At 38.7% G+C, this 22,500-nt stretch overlaps 1 protein-coding gene across 1 annotated transcript; it reads right to left on the reverse strand.

Annotated features, from left to right (window-relative positions):
• Nucleotides 1-161: 161 nt before the first annotated feature.
• On the reverse strand, nt 162-19,671 carry MCOLN2 (mucolipin TRP cation channel 2). The gene is made up of 13 exons (XM_085303720.1): nt 19,519-19,671; nt 16,428-16,601; nt 12,631-12,784; nt 12,104-12,191; nt 11,835-11,931; nt 11,173-11,272; nt 9,481-9,596; nt 7,123-7,272; nt 5,505-5,606; nt 5,280-5,402; nt 3,570-3,776; nt 2,064-2,179; nt 162-770 (listed from the first exon to the last, which is right to left on the reverse strand). Exons 1-13 carry the CDS (start codon nt 19,669-19,671, stop codon nt 734-736), a joined length of 1,617 nt encoding a protein of 538 aa, XP_085159846.1. The 3' UTR covers nt 162-733.
• Between the last annotated feature and the right edge of the window lie 2,829 nt (nt 19,672-22,500).

Genomic DNA, 22,500 nt, shown 5'->3' on the forward strand with positions numbered 1-22,500 from the left:
AGAGCTAAAGTATTAAGTTTAATCTGAGTGCATTGTACATCGAATGTTATATGTATAACAGAAAATTAAAAAAAAATTGCTTTTGTTTTTAGTAAAGCTATTAAAAGTAAAGATTGTGAACTATCAGCAGCTTATGTTAAAACTGATATACAAAAGGGAGAACAGCAATTATTTTGCACTTGTGTGGCTCTAGTTTTACATAAATTTATTTCAAGGAAATGAATTGTGCCAAGTAGAAATTAGTGTCTCAATGCTAATGCATCACTTCAATAAGTGAAGTGAAACACTCTTCCTTTCTTGCCAAGAGCTGTAAGAGTCTACTTTTGACTTCATTTTTTTTTAAAATGTGGAATTATTTAAATGTCCTTTCGCATATTTCTCTTATTAACAACTGTTAGTTCAGGACCACTTTCCTTTTTCCTAGAGGTGAATACCAGAGCTCCACCAGATACTTCTCAAGAATCAGCCTTCTTTGACGTAACCAAACTTGGGGCAAGAATACCAAGTTCTTCACAGCCTTCCTCCAAACAAAGATAGCTTCTGGGTTCTCACTGTGTTCAGCCAGCTGATGTCACATTAGCAGCTTTTCTTCCCCAACACCTTAATTCAGTAAGATTAGTCTATTCACATGGAAGCAGGTCCAGTACTTGGTTTCATTGTTATATGGAGAATTATTCTTCTCCATATAAATATGCTTTCTTTACATATTTTAGTAGTGAATTTCAGTACATGATCAATTAATAAGTATCAAGTTGTCATCACTCTGTTGTCTGTAAAAGAAAATTTCAGAATTTCTCAATCAGTAGGAAATACAATAGGAAATATTTGTCTATACAACACTGATTTTTTGATCCTTGTTTTGTATTTTCCTATTTCAACACATAGCTTCCAACACTTGCACTAGGACAATCGAACATAAATCATTACAGTAGCAAAAACAGATTTTCACAACAGCTACCAGACTTCTACTCTTGATATACACCACAGCACGCTACACAAGCATATTTATTATACTCGGACAAGAATCTCTTTGGCTACAAGGCTGACTTGAATATGAAACCTGAAGGTGTACCTGGCTGGAGTTCCCATGAACTAGTTAGCTTTCAAGTGCCCACAGCAACTGCTATGACATCCACCCAACATCATCTCACTTACTCCTTTCTGGCTAGAAGTTTCCAGTCTCCAGCATACATCAAAAGTAGAAAGCTGCATTTCACAAAAGCCTCAATGCAAGTAGGGTAAGTCTTCTACTGCTAAAATACGATTTGTTATACCAGTTAAGAAATGACAAGCGTTCACATTCATCTCTACTCCTTCTCTCATTAGCTGACTGTTTTACACTGCATCCAGTCACTCTGCCTCAGCATGACTATCACTAGACTGCCCAGTGACAGTGACAAGATCCCCATCTTCAATGCTAGCAGGAATTTAAAAGTGGGCTAGGTTTCCTCAGAAACAGAATTCCAAAAAATAGACTTCCAAGCCAGTAAGCACCAGGTGAGATGTCTGCACACCTCATCAAGACCAGCTTATGCAGGACATCGCTAGGATCTGTAGAGGTTTGAAGCGGGTGGCAACCAGATATTTAAAAATGTGTTCTCAGTATTTTGACAGATTATTTTGGAGCTTGCCTCACAGACATGACATAGCTTTGAGATTAACTACAGATCCCTTGCTGAGTCACATTCTCTTGCTGTCTGCTAGTACCATAGCCTGGTAGAAGAGTAATTTGGAAAGAGAAAACTCATAAAAGCCTAAACAGCAGAGGCTTAATTTGCTCCTGACTCCCTGACAGTTTCAAGTTATATTCCACAGCTTCAGTTTCCGCACAGTAGTTTTTTGTATAAGCAGAACACTCAGAAGTGTGCATTTAAACTCAGAATCATTTCCCCTTCACCATTAGCATATTAAAGATCTAATTAAAGTAAAACACAAGAGGAATAAGAGTGCAAATATTCCAGAGGTAGAATTGTGTGTTTCAACATTTGTGAAACAGCATGTTGTAGTAAGAAGCTAACTGATGCACTTCAGAGAATAACGCTCACCAAACATACCATACTAACCTTCTACAGCAGCAGATGAATGGCATGGAAGCTTGTTCTTTTCTATAACCAACGCTGCCACACTCTTTTAGAAATTCATGTAGATCTGTTACTGGAAATCCACTTTGTTGATATTTCTGAAAAATAAAGCATCTTATTTACAACACAAGAAACTATCCATCCATCAAATATCTCTAGACTACGATAGCCAAAACTGAAGTGACTACTTGATTCATTTGTTCACTATTGCTGTAGAAAGAAACATCCCCACTTCCCCCCCCCCAATAATCTCAGCCTAGAAACACCATATACATGTATAGTTGGGGGAATGGAATAAATTAGAAATTTATATAAAATTCATACTGTTCAGATTCTCTGTTATGTTTTGTTTACTGTCGCTAAGACCTGGCAAGTGATCAAGTCATATGTTAATTCTCCCTCATTTGCGTTAGCTGATGTGATTGCTGTGAGCAAGCTGGGTTCACTTTCACTAGAAACCCCAAATCTAGGTTCCAAAGGCCCTGATGCATATATTTAGCATTTTCATGCTGAGGAATTTCAGCATACTGAAATGGTGCCCCTTCGTGTCACAGTCTTCAAAGGACAAAATAACAGGTAAACACAATATTCCTCAGTTCAGACCATCCAATAAGCTCAGAAGTACAGACAGTAAGTTGTATTTTGAGATACTTAGAAAGTAGAATTCTTGCTTGGTTTGGAAGTTGTGGTCCATGTAAGACCCCAGCCTTATCCTGCTGGCATGTCTACTTGACACAGAGACAGAAAAGGACAAGAACAAAAAGAACATTAATTCCACATCACCTTCCTACTGATACTGCCACTACCAAGAGCGCAAAGACAACAGCACTGGAGGACAAGAACCGAGGGAGCTGCCGAAACTGGGAAAAGTTTTACTTTCATCCAGTTTATATTTGAATCTGACAGCATGATGTTACTTTAAAATGAAAAGCAGTAGCTTTTTGGAACAAATTCTTTAATAATCACACATTTCCCAGTGGTACATTAAGTAAATCTGGGCAGTTAAACAAGTCAAGTCATCTGCTTGCCCTGAGCCACGTTCCTGCCAAGTGTTTCTCCTTCAAGATGCTGACAAACCTTCATGCCTCAGCTTCCAGTGCTGTGAGAAGACACATTGACTCCAAACAAGATGTATCCATCTCTGTGCAGCTGCATCTAAAATACGACTTTTACCTACCCTCCAGTTACCTAGTAGTTACGTTTTCATTAGCTACTACCTTTCTGAAGCCAGGTCAAGTGGTAGGAAATACAGAACAGAGACACAGACTAAGTATGGTTTTCCAAGGTAATTATTGGCTACAGTTACTTGGGTGGCTACCAAGTGACCTTTCCCGCACCCAGTTTCTTCCTCAGATTTTGAGCTGAAAGATTTTAATAGTGTCACTATTCATCATAATTAGTGCTAGACATTAGGGTGCTGAGTAATTAACAATAATGAATGCAGAACTGATTAGAAGAAATAAGTATATGGGAAGATTAATGATTTACCTTTATGGTGTCATAGGAGTCTGTAATGAGTGCAATGAAAAGGCTGAGGATCATGTATATAAACAGACTGATGAAAGAGTACAGGTATAACCGACTGAACAGCCACACTAACATGCTCTTCTGCTGGATTTGAGCAAATGTTGCAAACATATCATCACCATTGACCAAAGAAAACAAACATTCTGCCACTGTGTTCAGATCTTCAAACTAGAAAACATTGAATATAAATTATCAGAACATGAAGGTCACTCATATCCAGGTTAAAGGGAAGGAAAGTGTTATTAGAAATATATAGGATCCTCTTATTGCCACAAAACTGAAAGCAGGATTTCCATTCCCTCTCTGATCTGTAGTAGTAGAAGGGAAAACATATGTTTCTCTATTTTTGAATTAAGACTTTCAGAATTTTTGAGCAAATGGACCAGCTTCCTCTCTACCTGTGCAGTAGGGGAAGGCTCTTACCATTTGCTATAAGGGCAGCTTCTGCACGCAGAGCACACTGCAAACTCTGCACTGGGCTCAGCATCAGACAGAACCACACTGCCTTCCAGCGGGGTACAGGAGAATAGTTCAGAAAGAAGGAAAAGTGTTCATAGTGTGTGTGTTGGGGGGGAGGGGAGGAAACATACCCAACACACCCTGAGTTATTTTCCTTGACATTGACCTGTGATATTTAGCAAGAGCTATCATTTTCATAGACAGGGATATCATGGACTACATTTTTTATTTACTCAGATAATTATTGTAGTTGCTGCTGGAAAGTCCTAAGAACAGTATTCACACTGTGAATGTTAGAAGCAATTTACACTCTGGTATCACAGAGGACCCCACAACATATAGTGACTCCCCTAGGAAAACTTACTGTCATCAACTTAAAATATATGCTAAGTTTCTTGAAAGACAGACTTGCATTATGTCAGCAGAAACTTAACTCTGGGCATACAAGAAGCTGAAACAAGCACTGCAGCATGGATCTTTGTTATAGTATATACTGTGTATAATCAGAAATCAAGAACAAGTAGTAATACATTCATTCTACTAGTAATACATTCTAGAACTCACCAGATCAGGAATCTGCCTTTTCCCCCAAAATGTCATATAAAGCATCCACATAAAATATCCACATAAAATTTTCAGCTTTGAATTTGAGAGTTACAGCTTGCATTTGGGAACTTAAAACTTTAGTACTTCACTCAGGTTTCAGACAGGAAAAAGGACATGCTGGCATACTTCTGGAGATTAATAAAGTCACCTATCCACCCATATTTGGGTCAACAGGTGATAGTTACAGTTGCATAACAAAGGAAACATTTGGAAAACAAAATCAATGAGATACCCTGAAACAGTAACAAATGCATCAACATCCCAATTGCACCAGGACTGCCAGAAGAGGGCRAAAGGGATAACACACCCGTGTGCCTTTGGTCCCCTAGTGGACACTGTCTGAATAAAGCATGCACACATTCATTACAAACATAACCTCATGTTTGTAGTTACAGCTTAGCAGAATAAGGARTTCAGTCACATATTGAAAGAAAGAATATAGTTACTTTGTCAAAAGGAGCAGGTGACAGGAGTTAAGCAATTTCTTTGAAGCTTTTAAAAGCATGAATTCAAGACTTGTATCTGTTAAAATAACTAGGAGTTTTACACAAATAGGTATTTACACATAGTTAAGACAAAAAAAGGGAGCAATAACTGCTGACATACCTTTTCATGATAAGGTCCCAATACAATCCAACCACAGAAAGTATAGCCAAGATAAATCATCCCAGCACAACAACAAAACCTTAGAACTTTGGGCAGTGATGCCTGCATAGTTAAGATGAGTACCTGTAAGTCAGGGTGGAAAGAAGTCACGTATGTTAAAACAGAACTGAACAAATGACAGATCTAAATGTGTTGCAACTCTTGAATATCTAGTTCCAGCCTTACATTGTAGGTTTGAAAATATCCCAAGTATCGGATGACTCCAACCCAGACAAACAAAGTTGATGTTCCAAGTAAAATGCTGCAGACATCGTAACTTGTGAGATTCTGAGGGATCCAAAAAGAGCAGGTGGTCAGTTACAGTGATAAGTATGTCAGCTTGAGAGCTATACAGGCGTCAGCAGTTCAGACAGAACTGGACTAATATTGAAACTACACTGCTACATCACAAAAAACAGACCAGTACAAACTGCAATTAGAGAGATCACTCAAAAGCAGTAGTGCTGCATATAGAAGCACAGCTATGCTGACATTCTTGAACAACATTTCATAAAGTTTAGAAGAATCAAAACCTTTGCTTTGGTTACAATATACTTTTAAAATTAGACTATCTCCAAATTTCTATTTAGAAAGGTTAACATTTGCTACCACAAACTTTTCATTCACTGTTAAAACAACTGATCACTTAAAAAGACAGTACTACAGCCCTCTCTACAGTACAAACAGTTTTGAACARGTTGCCAGCTGTTTGAAGTCTGAACACCAATCCACTGCCAGCACAGTTTATAACCAATTCTGCCTACATTTTGATTCAGCAGAAAGCTAGAGCATGTCACAATAAATATGAGATATGTTCAAGATTTTCTGCTCTCTTCCTCCCTCCTCCTCACCATACAACTGGACATTCCCAAGTGTTTCATCTGAAGGCCACTCCAGGCATTTGCCCTTTGAGCATTAGTACATATGAAGCAGCACCAACACACTAGCTGTCCCGTTCTTCCCAGAATACAAAGGTTTTCGAATGCATGAACTATTTACACATAGCTCTATTGCTAAACACACACACACAGAGCTTCCAGCTGGATGAAACACACTGATTTCAGTAAGTACAGACCAGAAGGTCAAGGACTAGCAGCTAACACTGCTGTGCCTTTAGTTTGGACAGGCCAGGAAAGCAAGTCATGGTAGTAATGTTTCCAGTCTCATAAGCTGCCGAAATCACTCCCCCCACTGCATTTTATCTAAGGTAAAGACTCTTGATTTCTTTGTGCAATATATAAGTAATTAAGAAGTAGTAGTACACATAACATAAATTAACATAACCTTTTAATTAGAAACAATCTTTTCTATAGTATCTATAGCACTATCTAATTACAAGTCCTAAAACAGAGATTAAGGAGCTTAACACTATAGAAATGAGATACTTAATTGGCTTCCAAGGTCCTACTGAAAGAGTTTGGGGAAAGGGGAATAGAACCAATTAGTCTAACTTGCACACCACAGCATTTGTTTTAATGGATGATGCTCATGTATCCTCCTTGGTTCCTGTAAGAATCCATCAACACTCAGAAAAGAGGCATTAAGGTTTGTTTTCTTTCTGAGCACAAGAGTTTTATTCAACATATGTAATAGATCTGAAGCAGGAATAAACAACACAAAACCTCATCCAACTGCCTATATTCCACTATTGTGGACAACATGCAAGGGGAAGGAAGAAGTAATAATTAGCAAAGGTAAAAAAGTGACTAGTGACTAATATAGCTCACTCACTTTTCTCTAGTTAGGGCATGTTACACCTGGTTGTAACAAGACTAGTATTTTATCTGAAACATTAAACTCTCACCTTGGCTTTTATTTCCATTTTTAAGATTGATCCAATTATTGTCATCATATCGCTGATAATTACCAGGACATACCATCCATTTATGAACTCTAGGCGATCAGCGTTACACACATGACGCTTATATTTCTCCAGGAAGAAATTCACAAATCTCTATTGAGAAGCATTTAGATGTTTAGTTACAGGTTACCTTAAATGAAAGATATGCACAGATGCCCCAGTCTTGTAGCAATGCTCAAATTTCACTTGCCCACTTTTCCCACAGTATTCGCTGGAATTACCCTAAAAAGTTGTTACTAACAGCAACAGGGAAAAAAAAATACAAGAAGAGATTTTAAGACAGGCTTAGGTCATTAAAAACTAACTTTTCACAAAATAAGTGACTTCATAACTGACCCCCAATAACCTAAGCATGCATCAGAGAAGGACCTGGGAGTGCTGGTGGACAACAAGTTGACCATGAGCCAGCAATGTGCTCTCGCGGCCAAGAAGGCCAATGGTATCCTGGGGTGCATTGGGAAGAGTGTTGCCAGCAGGTGGAGGGAGGTGATCCTGCCCGTCTACTAAGCCCTGGTCAGGTCTTATCTCAAGTACTGCATCCAGTTCTAGCCTCACTAGTACAAGAAAGGCATGGAGCTACTGCAGAGAGTCCAGCACAGGGCTATGAGGATGATCAGAGGGCTGGAGCATCTACCCTATGAGGAACAGCTGCGAGAGCGGGGCCTCTTCAGCCTGGAGAAGAGAAGACTAAGGGGGGATCTTATCAATGCATACATTGATACCTGAAGGGAGGGTGTCAGGGGGACGGGGACAAACTCTTTTCAGTTGCCCCATGTGACAGGACAAGAGGCAATGGGCAGAAACTGAAGCACAGGAAGTTCCGCCTGAATGTGAGGGGGAATTTCTTCCCTGTGAGAGTGACGGAGCACTGGCACAGGTTGCCCAGAGAGGTTGTGGAGTCTCCTCCTCTGGAGATCTTCAAGGCCCGCCTGGATGCAACCCTGTCTGACATGCTCTAGGTGACCCTGCTGAGCAGGGAGGTTGGACTAGATCTCCAGAGGTCCCTTCTAACCTTACCCATTCTGTGACTCTGTGATGGCTTGTTATCCCCTCTTCAAGCCCCTTCACAAAAGGTTTTTGCCCACCCCGAAAAACACGGCCACTCAGCTGAATGAGTGAAACAACAAGGAAAATTAGTAACTTCAATTCAAATACAACTATCAGTCAACAGCTCATTTCCAATGGAGCCAGCAATTCCACTTCCTACACCTAGTACTGCCTATCTGCTTTCACTTGTTCTCTCTGCTCACAAATAAATGCTGCTGTCCCAGTGCCTGACAACAACTTGCAATACCTTTGCTGATCTGTGTCCTATTCACCTTTGTCTTGTTTACAAGTTCCAAAGAGGATATATTGGATTAGATAAGCAGCTATCTGCACTTTCATATGTTGCATATCCTGCCCCCTCTTTTCCAATTCCTTTAATCCACATGCTCAGAAAGCATATCACAATTAATGGTACTAAATTATGCAACAACTCTGGGCTGGGGTGTGAGAAAGTGTGAAATATCAGCCAGGCTCTGGACATCTGGGAACTCTTCCAGCACAGTAGTTTTACAGTGCACAACTCAAGTGAACAGAAGCTTCCTGTGCAGGGCCAGCTCATGTTTCTGCACCACTTTCTTTGGATGGGAAGAGTTGGGTCTGCTTACATAAGCTCAAGATGAAACCAGAGTTAGTCTCAGAGTATACAGAGGAGAACAAGTGGAGAAGCTGACAGAGGTTTGTAGTCACGAACTGTGGAAGGAGAAGGAAAGAACTGAAAAGGATGGTTTCAACTCCAGAAAGACCAGGAAAACAGTCTGACTTAAGAAGGCACAGTATACAGTCTGTTTTGCAAGTTATAGTTGGCTTTGGAAAATACTCATTAAAGCATTAATTCACAACATGACCTGCATGGGTGTTCTACTTTGAAGCCAAAGCAGAAAGAATTCACGTGTAGAATGTGTAAAACACATTGGCTGAGAGCAGCACAAAGATTCAGAAGGGTTTTTTTTTTTTGGGGGGGGGGGGGCACAAGATACCCTACGAAATTAAGTCAATCCCCCCCAACTTTCACCCCTGACATATGCAACAGAATACTTATTACAGTACTACATGACCCAAAATAAAATTCATTGTATCGGTGACTGTTTCTTACAGACATCATTTACACATCTTTTCCAGAGGCACAGATACACTAAGAGCACAAGATGCTGCAACAGATACACTGATACTTCATAACGTAACACCTCACAAAACTACTATCAAACATGATAGCAGAGACAAAATAAGCATGGAGACTATGTATATTGTACTTACTTTTTGCAGTCTCAAGGCAAGAATAATGGATCGCGTGCAGAGGATAAGAGAAGCAAGGCAACTTATAATGACAAATCCATCAAAAATCAGAACATACTGAGTGTTTTTCTGGAGAACTGTACATTACAGAAAGGAAAGAGTTAGTCTTTTCACATCTCTTCGGTAACAGATTTATAATAATCATAGATACCTGTGCAAAATACATTTTGCACTTAAACCCCTAATCCCATAAACAGATGGGCTATTAAAAATAAATAAATAGGCCTTTCTGCAAGTATATCTCCAGCACAAATGAACAGAGAACTATATCCCAGGAGAGCTACATATACCRGGCCACAAACATGAAATGCACATTTCAAGTTCTTCAAAATTAAAGTACACTGATGCAAGCTTCTCATTTTTCCACTAAGCTCCTCTGTTCATCTGTGCTCCAATAGTGTTACAATTGCATGGAAGAAAAGAAAGGCAGGATTTGGTTCTTCTCAAGATAAGTTAAACACACACACAGATAGCTATATACACAACCACTACACACACAGAAAATTATATACACAACCACTACACAACTCTCCACGCACACAAGACCACATTTCTTATTTCCTGACCTGCAGCCAGAAATTGTACCATACTCTTTTCACACACAGGTTCTCATGTGAACCCAAAGATTATAGCTTTTCAAAACAGTTATTTTCTTTAGCTTACTCTTATCAATTGTTCCTATGAGTTTCAGAGCATAGTTTAACTACATAGACAAACACCAATTTTTTTAATTGATACAACACCTCTTCAGCTCAACTTCATAATGAAGTTGCATGCTCTCTCCCTCACAGCTGCTCATTATATGCAAGTAAACTACTAAAGAATAGTTAATTGAAAGGCAGCTGCAAGAAGTTACTGAACATACACACAAGCCACAGTACTTTGTGATTACTTAATTTGTACTGTAAGATATTCACTTCAACACCAGTAAAACACACTGCTATTAGACAAAGTTGGCTTTGTCCAAGCAAAGGGGAGGCCATTTGACATCTTTTCTTAACTGATACCTTGCATAGCTCGTAAGAAGCTATTACTCTGTCACACTCCTTTARAGTGTGTGGGAGAAGTACTTGCATAGTGCTCAGTCACAGTGACTGCTCCACTGAAGGAGTCTTTAGTATCCACTTCTTAGCTGTCAGATAAAGCCTTAACAACAGGATTGAGATGGAGGTCACCCTTTGCTTGCATGCATTATGACAGTTAGTGGCAAAAAAAAAAAAAAAAAAAAAAATCTCTAAACCTCTAATCTCAGAAATAGGCTTCAATTAGCCCAAGAGAAATAATTTTGAAGGCTGTAGAGGCTTGAGTTGGGGATTTATCATTCTTAGTGTATTAAATTGAATTATTTGAGTAATCTCAGAGCAACAGAACTAAAACCTATAGAAGAAACATTCATCCTCCTTCCAGATAAAGCCAGATGACTTATACAGTTGTACAGAGATGCTTACACCATCAGTATCCTTTCAGAAAGGAAGTAATTCCTGATTCCTAATTACATAGATGTAATGAGTCGCATTAGTCAAGATTTTCGCCTTAAGGTGGTGTATAAGACAGACTAGCAATATCTTGTTAGTCCAACTGTTACGAACAGGAGAAACAGAAGGAGATGTGTAGTATTTCCATCATGCAAACATGTGCACACACAGTACTTACTAGAACCAGATACATGCCAGTCTTTGCATTCTTGAATATCAGTATCACTATCAAAATAAATTTTGATTTTTCCACTGTGGGCTCTATTATTGAAAGTAATCTGGAAATAAAGATAAATCAGAAACAAGACCAGCAAAATATATTCCATAAAACAAATCTTAGTCTGTACTTTGTCATAAATACACATTAGGATTTTAAGAAAACTGTCACCATGAAGAACAGCGTATACAGAACACTTGAGTGTACCGTGTACGTATACTTGAGTACGTATACTTGAGTACGTATACTTGAGTACGTATACTTGAGTACGTATACTTGAGTACGTATACTTGAGTGTACTGTATAGCATTAAAAAGCAACATTCTAAGAAGTTAAACTTCAAATTTAACTTTGTTAGATGAGTAACAATTACTTACACCCTTCTCAGATTATCAAGTTGCCAGCTAGAATAGGTTACAGAACACTGCTGCATGGCAACATCATTTCTTACAGGCTTCAGCAGCCTTTGGGAAAAGAGGATTAAGCATAAGGCAGCTTCGTCCTAGGCCAGGACATACCCAACTGCTTTTCCATGCAGTCTAGATATAAGGATACCTTCTATGGACCCTTGTTACTATACAGTGTTAGAAACCTAATGTAAAACATAGCCAATATTCACTTACAGTATTTTGAAATGCATAACAGTCAGGTAACTCGCGGGCATGGATTGTTTGTAGAGCAATGCCTTTTAGCTTGAAGGAGATTTCAACTTGTATAAGCCTGAATGTTTAAAAGAAACATATAAATACATACACAATCAAAAATACAAACATACGTAAGGCAAGGAAACTACACAGAACATAATTCAGCATATTCATATGAAAGGACAATAAAAAAGATTAAAAAAAAAAGAAAGAAATCACAAAATGTATTTCCCTCCCCAAAAATTTACCTGTAAAATTCAAGATTAAAAAATGAGGAGTTCAACTTCAGTTCAGCCTTCTTATTGGCTAATTCCTGTGACTTTAAAAGGATACATTCTGAGGAGAAAACAAGAGGAGGAAAAGTTGAAGTTTTAAAAATTCCACACAGAAAACATCATAAAACTGAAATACTCGGATTCAAGTACAACTCATAGCAAGGCATAATGTTACTTTTGCACAAAACTATTCACACAGAGCCCAACTAGTAGGATTAGAAGCAGGTGCATGTAATAACTTTTGAAAAGTTTGAAGGTGGGACTCTGCTCAGAGAGGTGCTAAGGAAACCCACTAAAGTTAGAATTCTCAGTGCTGGTAAGGCTGCATCTGCAAAGTCATAATTTCTAAGTAAATACTATAAATCAAGAGGGGAAACAGCAACAAGCATGTTAGTTTTCCAGTGATTCCCATGCAAAAGTTATTAGTATAAAACAACACTGATCTACCATTACAAAGTAAGTACTCCACGGCAAGAAATTTTCAGAGAACAGTTCCATACCTGTTTCTGTAGCAACATCTATGTTCAGTGTATCATTGGAAGGAAGCGCTGTGCCTTTCTTGTACTGCTGTTTACAGATTTTTAAACCTGATCCTTCATTTTCATCTTGTTCATAACCAAGGGTCCCCAGGGAAATGTTCTTTAATTGTTTGTACTAGTTTAAAAACAGAACAGAACTAAAAGTTAAAAAGAGATACCTGTTTGAGGGAGGAGCTGAATCTCTCTACCTATTCCCTGTCCCACTACATTTTAGGTCTTTTTGCATATGACATAATAACTTTCAATCTCAACAAACTTACTTACATTAATGTAGCTTTTACATAAGAACTCAAAAATAACAAGTCTTTACTTTCCTATAAAGCCTGCATATTGAATATGGATATATATATATGGAAGTTGAGGTGGCTGCTGGTCATTTGCATTAGTAGTTCTTGGCATCCTGGTTACACAGCGACTAGGAGCCCCATACCTACTGGGGTACCTGCAAGTAATTACATGTGCCATATAGCAAGAGTATAAATTAGATGCCAGGTATTGACTTCAGTGTAGCATTGCCACAACCACACACACGCTCCATGGATACCTCTTCTATATATATATATGTATGTATGTATATGTATATATACACATATATATTTAACTATTTGAAACTTAAATATCCTCTAATTAAAATTCAGCACGTTTAAAAAAAAAATCTTAAGCAGCATAAGACTCTTTTCTATCCTGAACTCAGATGTCAGTAGGATGGTCAGTTAAAAGCACAACACTAAAGAAATTTAAAAGTTTTATATAAAACTTTTCAGACTCAGTATTAAGGCTTGAAGAGACTAGTAATTGGTTTTCATATTTCTCCTTCTTTTCCTTACTAATCTCTCCCCTAAAGCAATCATCTTACAGACAGCAGGAGATAAATCTGCCTAAATTATTACTGGCTCTGTGAAAAAGTTGCGATTGAAAGTAGGAGCAATTTAAATCACAGTTTTAATGTTTGTCTCCAAAAGCCACTCTAACAACAAAAAGCAAACTGTTCCTTGTGTGGCTACAAACAGCAAAGCCATGTATGTACTCTGTAAGTAGCAGCCATGGAACATGCACAGAGCATGGGCAACCTCCAAAAGCAATTTAACCCATCTGCTTTACACAGGCACAAAGGAAACTGAAAGCTTTTTTTGAAGAAGACACTGCCTTCACTTTAAGTACAAGTAGAAGCAAGCTGTATCATCTGTCTTTGGAGTCACACCTCCCAGACTTGCATAGCTGAGGCAAACAGCTAGGGACATGGGACCTCTTAGGGTTCCTGACTCCTCAACAGTAAAGCACATCTATGACTAACCATGAAAGCAGTAATTTGCTAACTCAGCTCAACACCAACTAACACTGCCCAAGATGAACCAGGTAGACTAATAGTCCTTTAGTGAAGAATGCATAAACATCTGGTAATTCACTAATTTTTATCATTACCTCATCTGACAAACCAGCTCWAGGCAGCACACATCGGTCATCTCTGCAGGAAGTATTTATTGTTCTGGGAAATGCTAATAAACATAGGTAGCCAGACAAGCTTGTTGTTCAGCTGATTGAACTTGTTGTTCAGCTGATTTTGATACGGATTAGACCTTCTTTCCCTTAAATATCAATTTGGTTATTAATGATCATCCACTGTTACCGTATTTTTTCCCTACAGACATTAACCACAGTCCCTCACGTAAGACTCCCTACAATGGTACAAAAACCCATGAGTTGTTAAGTACCGCGCACTCCATGTTCAGAAATGGCTGTAATGGGAACCTGCACATTCCCATCCAAAGCTCTGCCTCACTATGCTGCCTTTCAAGTCTTCACAGCCGAGCTTGCAAAAAGTTTAGATAGTCAAAGAGAAAATCATTGTCTCAGTACCCTGCAAAAAAAAATGATCTTAAATCAAAATAAACTAAGGAAGCCAAGTCTGACTAAGGCACATCAAGTGTGTGGAAGCAATGATTAGTCACAGTTACATATCCCTCTAAGACCATCACCAGATCACTGCATTTCACAGTTGGTGTTCCATCCACCTACCCTTAGAGGCTTTGCCCTCCTGACAGAAACACATGACTGAAGTTACACACACATCACTTTCAAATAACACACTATACAACAGTAAAACACCATTTATATACTTCCAAGCAGCCTAAGACAGAGCAACCAGTAGGAGTAAGTTCTGCAACATCTTGGTATTCCATACTCTGCCAGATAATGGGATTTAAGCATAACAACTCTGCATGGCTTTTTTCATAACAGAAGTTTCCAAATTAAACCAGAGAGAAGAGTAGGAAGAAGCTGTGTACTCTTCAAGTAGAGAAATCTGTTCATTTTTCTGCAAAACATCAAAATACTCCAGTGATCCATTACATATAGCACCCTTCAACCATGTTAAAAAAAAAAAAAAAACACGCTACAGATTCTAGCTGCCCATCTTGAAATAAAAAAGGCTCAAACCATCCTAGAAGGATTAAAAACCCACATACCTCAGTGTTCACCTGAAAGCCATTTTTCCATTGTTGTTGTTTAAGAGGCTTACATGTGATTAAAAATTGCAGGAACTTCCACAAGATACCAAAGAACCCAGACTACACTAGTTTTACAATCCTCAGAGTATATGTCTACATTTATACAATACAGACATTTTATGAAGAGACCTTTTTCTGATGCCTGTATCACACATTGGCTCATTCTTGAGGATATAAAGCTATTATTTCTCTACTGTCTTCTATCTGGGCTTCACCTCAGTCTTAGTGCCTACAAAAGAATGAAAGTAAAGCAAGGAAGAGAAGAAAAAGTTATAGCAGAACAAGCAGCAACATTGAGAGTTCAAGGGAAGACCAAGAAAATTACTTCAGTACTCATTGAACATACCAGGAGTCAGATTATGGGCCTTGTCTAGCACAGCAGAAACAGCACGTTTGATCTGTTGATGGTTCTGCTGTAGCTTACAAGAAATGGCTAAGAAGCAACGAGCCCCTGTACAAGTGCCTGCTAGAAAAGGAGGCCTAGGCTTCACACCCTAGCAATTCTCAGATGCGTAGGGTTGATGGTTAGCACAACAGCTTTAAACCAAGCCTCAAAGCTGATGTCCCAAGGTCAGAGAAAATGAAAGGTGGCTTAAGGCCACTTTCTGTTCATTTCCCCAGAACTGTATTGGGGGGGGGGGGAAGGGATCATCATTCTCAAGACATATTTCTCTCTCTCTCTTTTTAAATACTCACACTTTCAGCTCATGATTTTCAAATGTAGCAGTATTAAATAAGAACTGTTTATTGAATTTTCATGCTAGACTTTTTCCCCTCCTCCCACAATTGTGAAGGGACTGTTCTTAAAAATACCATCCATAACCAGGGCCAGTGCCCCTACATTCCTGGAAGTACTGTATTCCCCATTTCAAGGCCTCTGGCACATACTACAAAGCTGCAATTCAGTATAGCTGTAAGCACAGATTTTTTGAATACCACACATAGGTATATTCAAGACCATAGCTCTTTGAAGAAAGACCTAAACAAAGATACCAGTTCATGTAAGATGGCCAAATTGCAAACTTTTGGGACTTTAGTACTATGCACTAATTGAACAAAATCGTGTTAGATTTGTCTCCAAGATACAGAAATATAGACATCCACACAAACTTTTGAACACTCCACCTAAGCAGATTCAATGAAATATCAAGATTAAAATTCAAATGGAGACAGAAAAATAGAACCTGAGAAGTCTACTAGTTATAGCTTCAGCATTAATGCTGTTCTTCATTACAGAAAAAACACACTTACCTGATTAATAGCATAAAAAATGCTATCATAAGCTTCCTGCTGTGTATATACACTGCGGCTGTAGTCATCTTCATCAACACCAGAATACCCTTTCAGGAAAAGGTGTTTAAAAGCAACAGTGTTCTCCTCTTTGAATGAAACCACCAACTGGTTACTCAAACCAAAAAAGATAAGCTGACAAGAGAAAAAAAAAACAAACAGAAATGAAGTGTTCAAGCAGCAGCATTTTGGAAACAGTTTCACTTCTTTCAACTATAATAAACAGAAAATAGAAATGTGCTTGTTTCTTTAGTTTTGCTAAGACAGCTAGATCATTTCTATCTTTCATATATCCCAGACCAACAACTCTAACCAGAATTCACCAAAAAACTGTGGAGGACACAAACAGCAAAAGAGCTAACCTAACAGCGCAGCATGACACAGCGCTAGAGCAAGGCTATGCAGGACCCCAAAGCAACTGTCATCTGTTTGACCCAAGTGCTTGCTAAGGAGGCGATAAGAAGCAGCAGCACACAACCGACCTGTGTTGATGTTCCCAGTCTCTTTCCACAAAGAGAATATAAACGGTCTAGAAGAGGAAATCAAGCAACGAGTTGCTTGACAAACATAGTAGCAGAAGGAAATCCCAGACTCCAAACAGCTAACTCTTCTTCCTAGGCTTAAACTATTTACTAAGAACAAATGTGAAACTGTCATTACTGCATGGAGTTTCCAAGACCCACAAGAAACTCACAGAAGCAGGGAAGAAATAAGGGTAAGAAACTCAGCAAGAGAACTGTGATCGCAGAAATCACCCAAAGCAAACAAGTGGGTTCCCCTACCATTCAAATTCCTTTGTTCAAAATAATGGAAATTCAGAAACATGTTCCTATTTGTCCCTTTCACTGCAATACTTCATCTTTTGTCCTAGACAGTAATTACTTAGATCTGGGCTGGGCTGAAAGAATACACGAAATGGGACTATTTATAGCAAGACTTTTTGGTTGTATGGCAAGGTTGCAGTCAGGACAGAGAGAAGGTGATTTCAGGTGTGCCTGGTTCTATACAATCTTCATAGTAAAAACTGATTTTTCACTCTTTTATACAACTTTTAAATCAACTATTTATACCCTCAGGTGACTACAAAATTCCTAGGAGTGCAACAAATGAATCTGCAAGCATTAGCATCTCTACAAATCAGTGGTCTTCAAACTACAATGCAGAAAAATAAGACATGCTCTATCGGTTTTTCTCAGGGAACTCCCTAGGGGATTTCAGTACAGCTTGGGAGTAAAACACATTCGCCATACTAGGACAGGAGCCTCTTCTGCTTTTCAGTAAGACACAAATRCCCCAACTGCTACACCAGACCAAAGAAGCTGCAACAATGGTCATGCTTAATAGGCTGTTATCAGACAAGAACAGCCAGAAGAAAGCTTAAGTTGTTCCTRATCATCCTTCAATGATCTTGCCTTCATTCTAAAGCATAGAGATGCTTGTTAGAAGCTGACTATTTACTATTAAGTTCAAGTTCTATCCTGCAGATCAGCAGCACATCTTCCTTCAGAATGTTTTTCTTTCCCTGCTGGCTACCTGGCTGGCATCCAAGCAAGGCCAGGGCTGATGAATGTTGCAGTGCATCAACAAATCCTAAGGGATCCAGCAAGTCTCATGGCCTTAGAAAGCAGAGCAGTAGAGCACCCCCTCTGCACACAAGGACAAAGAGACTGCAACAGCAGATAGAAAAGTTATGAGTGAGTTCCTTTACTTTCCCAAGAGTTAAGCCAGTCAGCTAGGATATATTGAATACTACTGAACCTTTTAACAGACATGTGAATAATAAGACAAAATGTTACTGCCTTGTCAGCCTTTCTAAGAAGAAAGTGCAATAATCCATTTTTTAAGCACATCTACTCATAAGACATTGCAACCCTTCCTTAGCTCACGCCAGTACCCAGAAAGTAAAGGTACCTGTTCCACTAGGGTTATGTTGCATTTGCAGTGTCCTGTTCGCCTGCACACACACTTCAATACGCTCCCTATTCTCAGCAGCAAAGGTGCTATAGGTAGCAACTCTGCCAGCATTAGATTCAATAGCATATTTTAAGCTACCCTTGTCTAYGCAGACTGACCACTACATGCCAACCTTTGCCTGCACACAGAGCTGCATTAGGACCCCCACTACCGCAGCAACAGAGGTTGAACTTTTTGCCAGCAAAACCAAAGAGCTTGCCATGTCTTTCTAGGGGGATCGGAAGAACAAAAGCATTCAGTGTAACACATGGATATGCAACACTTCATTCTGGCAGGTAAGTCAAATACAAACCTTGAATCTTGCAACTCAGCACATTTTGAGGATTTGTATATTTAGCTGTACTTGCGAAGTGCCAGATCTCAATCCTGTATTTCAAAGGTCCAACCTTCTCTACTTACATGTTTGTCCCATCTTCCTGCCCCCCTCCTCCTGTCAGCATTTCTCAGTGGATTGCTAAACAATCAACTGCACTGTAATAAACAGTTAAAATTCTCTTCTTCTTTGCCCCTACTTACGTGTATATCTGCAAAGTTTGAAATACATCACTGATACAAACAACGGGCACATCTGACTTAAGTAGCCCAGTCATCTCTATTGCCACCAGACAGACTGCAGCATTTTCACACCTGAACCTGCACATTTAGAGTTGATAGCTACATTTCAAATGCTGTCACTTTCACAAAACAATTCAGTGAAACAGTAATATATTAGCCTAAAGGGCCATAAGTATAGTAGAAAACAGAATATACAGCGGTATTGAGACAGCAAGCCTAAACATTTCACAGCATAGCATGGATATAGTGGGAGGGAACAGTATTATGTTTTAAACTGTTATCTTAAAAACATTAAATTATGAAAGCCTCCTGGAAATTTTGGGGCAAATATTTGACTAGATAATTTAGTTCATTGTATTCTTTCACCACACTCTCCCCCTCTTCAGCATTCTTTCTTTCTAGACTAAAGAGGGAAGTCAGTAAAGAACATCTAGAGATGGCAAGTAGCAGGAGCACAGAACTACTATTTCTCTCATGTATCATTACTATACTTTCTAAGAGTAAAAACAGAGAAAAATATTACCTGTGTGGTAACCATAAGTATCTTTAAAATCTGCAAAGCCAGTTTCCATGGTATTTGATGTCTTGCTCTGTATTTTTCACATGGGTTCATGAAGTAAAATTTCAAATCTTCTTTTAGAGTCATTTCTTTTAGATCTAAATCTGGCTGGGCCATCATATTTCTGCCATAAATAATATGTTAATTAGAAATCAACAAAATGTTTTGGCAGACAGATTCCTCATATTACATTTTCACCTCAGTTCTCCAATATAACATAAAAGGTCTGTAAAGTTTTTCATAACAAAACAAAAAAAATTTCCTGTGATCACATGATAAAAATAATTACATTAGATTATCATAACACAACATTTAAACAGTTATTTCTCAGGATATATGCTTTAAATAATAGCATATGTTATAGTAATAACAAGCTTAGTTTTAAGAAAGAGCTAAAACTTGAATAAACAGAGGCCATTGCTAACACACTTCTCAGAACACACCACATTCTGCCTCTGGGAAGAGGTGGCTCAAAGACTGAGCAACCTGAACAGGCTTCATAGCACACACATGCTACAAATGAGCTATTTCAAGGACTGAAGTTTTAAACATTTGCTGCTCTCAAATGTTAAGGCTAAAGCATCCCCACACATTTTAGGCATGTAAAAATAAGAGGAACAAGCAGAGCAGGCTGTTGTTGTTGGCACCTTATATTCAATCTATATTTCTGCCTCTCAACTAAACAGGRCACTGAAAACTTTCCTTCTCCCTGTCTTCCTAACCTTGTTTTCCAGTAATTGTCAAAATTTCCCTACTTCAGAAAAAGATCAGGAGCAAGCTTCCCCCCCAATTAAGATAGATCCATGCATATCTGGAAATAGCTACAAAAATTGATCTCCTACCAGTTCCATTAAACATTCCCAATATTCTGARTTTTATAAATACTATTTTCTCTCAAGGTCAAAACTAAAAACACCAAGTCCAAGTTTCCAGATGCATTCTGATTTCTTTTGTCCTCATCTGTCTAAAGTGTATAGTTATTTCTGAGTCTGAACTCCAGAATGCAAAACACATTTGATTTGATAGAACCAGCTACCTCATAACAAGGAAAATAACTTACAAAATACAGTAAAGGTATACAGTAGCATTCTTCCATAAGAGAAAGTGAAAACCTATTTTAACACAGAAAAGCTCAAAGGTTATCTTTATTACATAGAATTATATCAACCGTTCATGAAAACAACAATGCAAAGCTGATTTTTAGATGAGAGGAAAAAAGAAAAAAGTCACAAGAGTTTTAGAGAAAATGACCACCCATACAGTACCCCTATTCAGATTAAAACAAAACAAAAACCACTGCACTGGGCTAGTTTTAATGACATTTGAGATATAAATTTGGAACTTTAAACATACCTGACAGAAAAGCATATAATTATTATAGTTGTGAGTAGTCCAAGGAAGCAGTTACACATGCAGTTCAATCCAGCACAGATACCCCCCAAAAATAGTAGCTCTTACACCAGCTTCTCCTGAGCAGGTAGAAGCATTTTTGTGGACACAGTGAATAAGAAGTGATATGAAATAAAAATAATTAGAGTAGGGAGAAAAAAARGGGGGAAAGGGAAATAGAACAAGTTTACACTGGAACTGATCCAGATACAAAGCATGAGGTATGACATAAGGACCACTCCAAGATATAAGCAAAAAATCTCCCCTAAACTTTCAGTAACAGTACATCTGAAATAACCCATCTTAAATCAAGCAGCAAGCTTTATAAGAAACAGTACTTCCTTAGAAATTCATATACATACCATGCAAAACATGTCTTCCCCCCTCCCAACTGTCTTTTAAGCCCTTACAGCTATTCTAAAAACTCCATGCTGACTAATAACAATACTTTCACTTCTACACAACCATCATGTAACTCTGTTGGCTAGTTTGTTTTCTTTTACTGATGCTTTTAGCTTCTTTTATTAATTCTGTAGAAACTGGTAGTAGGAAATTCTTCCGAAGGTAAGGTACTTTTTCAATTTAAAGTGAAAAAGATGAGATTCATGCCTATATCACTTCGGGCTTTCAAGATTTTTGCTCCTGATAAAGAAGAGGCAAAAGTTCTCTACAGTGATTTTTAGCAACACATTCAGCAATAGAAAAAATACAGTAATTATTTTCTAATCTCTCAGTTACTAAAATGGATTCAAAATAACATCTAACTAAACTATATTAATTCTGCAGAACTAAAAACTTTGATTAAAAATAAATAAGTAAAAAGCTCTGTGCTATTAAGGGTGACCACATACTAAACAAAGCATTTAGACTAATGAATACCCAATAGAACTAATGTTCTAAAGCCAATCCAAACAAAACACCTGAGTCTGAGACAGAGTCATGGAATATTAAGTTCAGACTCACCAGTTTCCAGAATGTTTTGTAGAACAGACGCAAGCAAAGGTTTTGTGAACAAAAAATACCTCTCCTAACATGATGGCCTCACTTTTCTGAGGCRCACATTTAAGTATCATTAAGGATGAGCTTAGCTGCAGCCACGCTTTAAAGCTCAGCTCGTGGTGTGGAGGCATCTGCAGCAGCATCGCGCGCCCAGGCAGTTACGGCTCCAGCAGCACCGTTGGCGTAGACGCCATCGCAGCACTCTAACGAAGCGCACACGCTCAGCCTACGCAGAGGAACACCTGGGGATGTGCTCTACCTCGCCACCAGAACAGGGACAGAAGGTTTTGACTTTTCAAGAAGTGTTCATAAATTTGAGAAGTCTCAGGAAGAGCTTCAAGCACTATCTGCTCTTTGGGAGGCATTTTGTAGCGAGGCACTTGAAAGCTCAGGAGTTTATCCGAGAAAGAGGACTCGGCAGTCACGACTACAACCTGCGCTTAGCGACACGTGAAACAAGCTTTAAACTCAGGGCTCTTCGCCCGCGCAACGCGGCCGCTGAACCCAGCGGCGCACTTAGCCCTCCCTCAGCGGCAGCCGCCGGCCGCGGGCGCACCT

This window comes from Rhea americana, unplaced genomic scaffold (genome assembly GCF_003343005.1).
Source record: "Rhea americana isolate MKP2758 unplaced genomic scaffold, rheAme1 scaffold_2, whole genome shotgun sequence".
NCBI lineage: Eukaryota > Metazoa > Chordata > Aves > Rheiformes > Rheidae > Rhea > Rhea americana.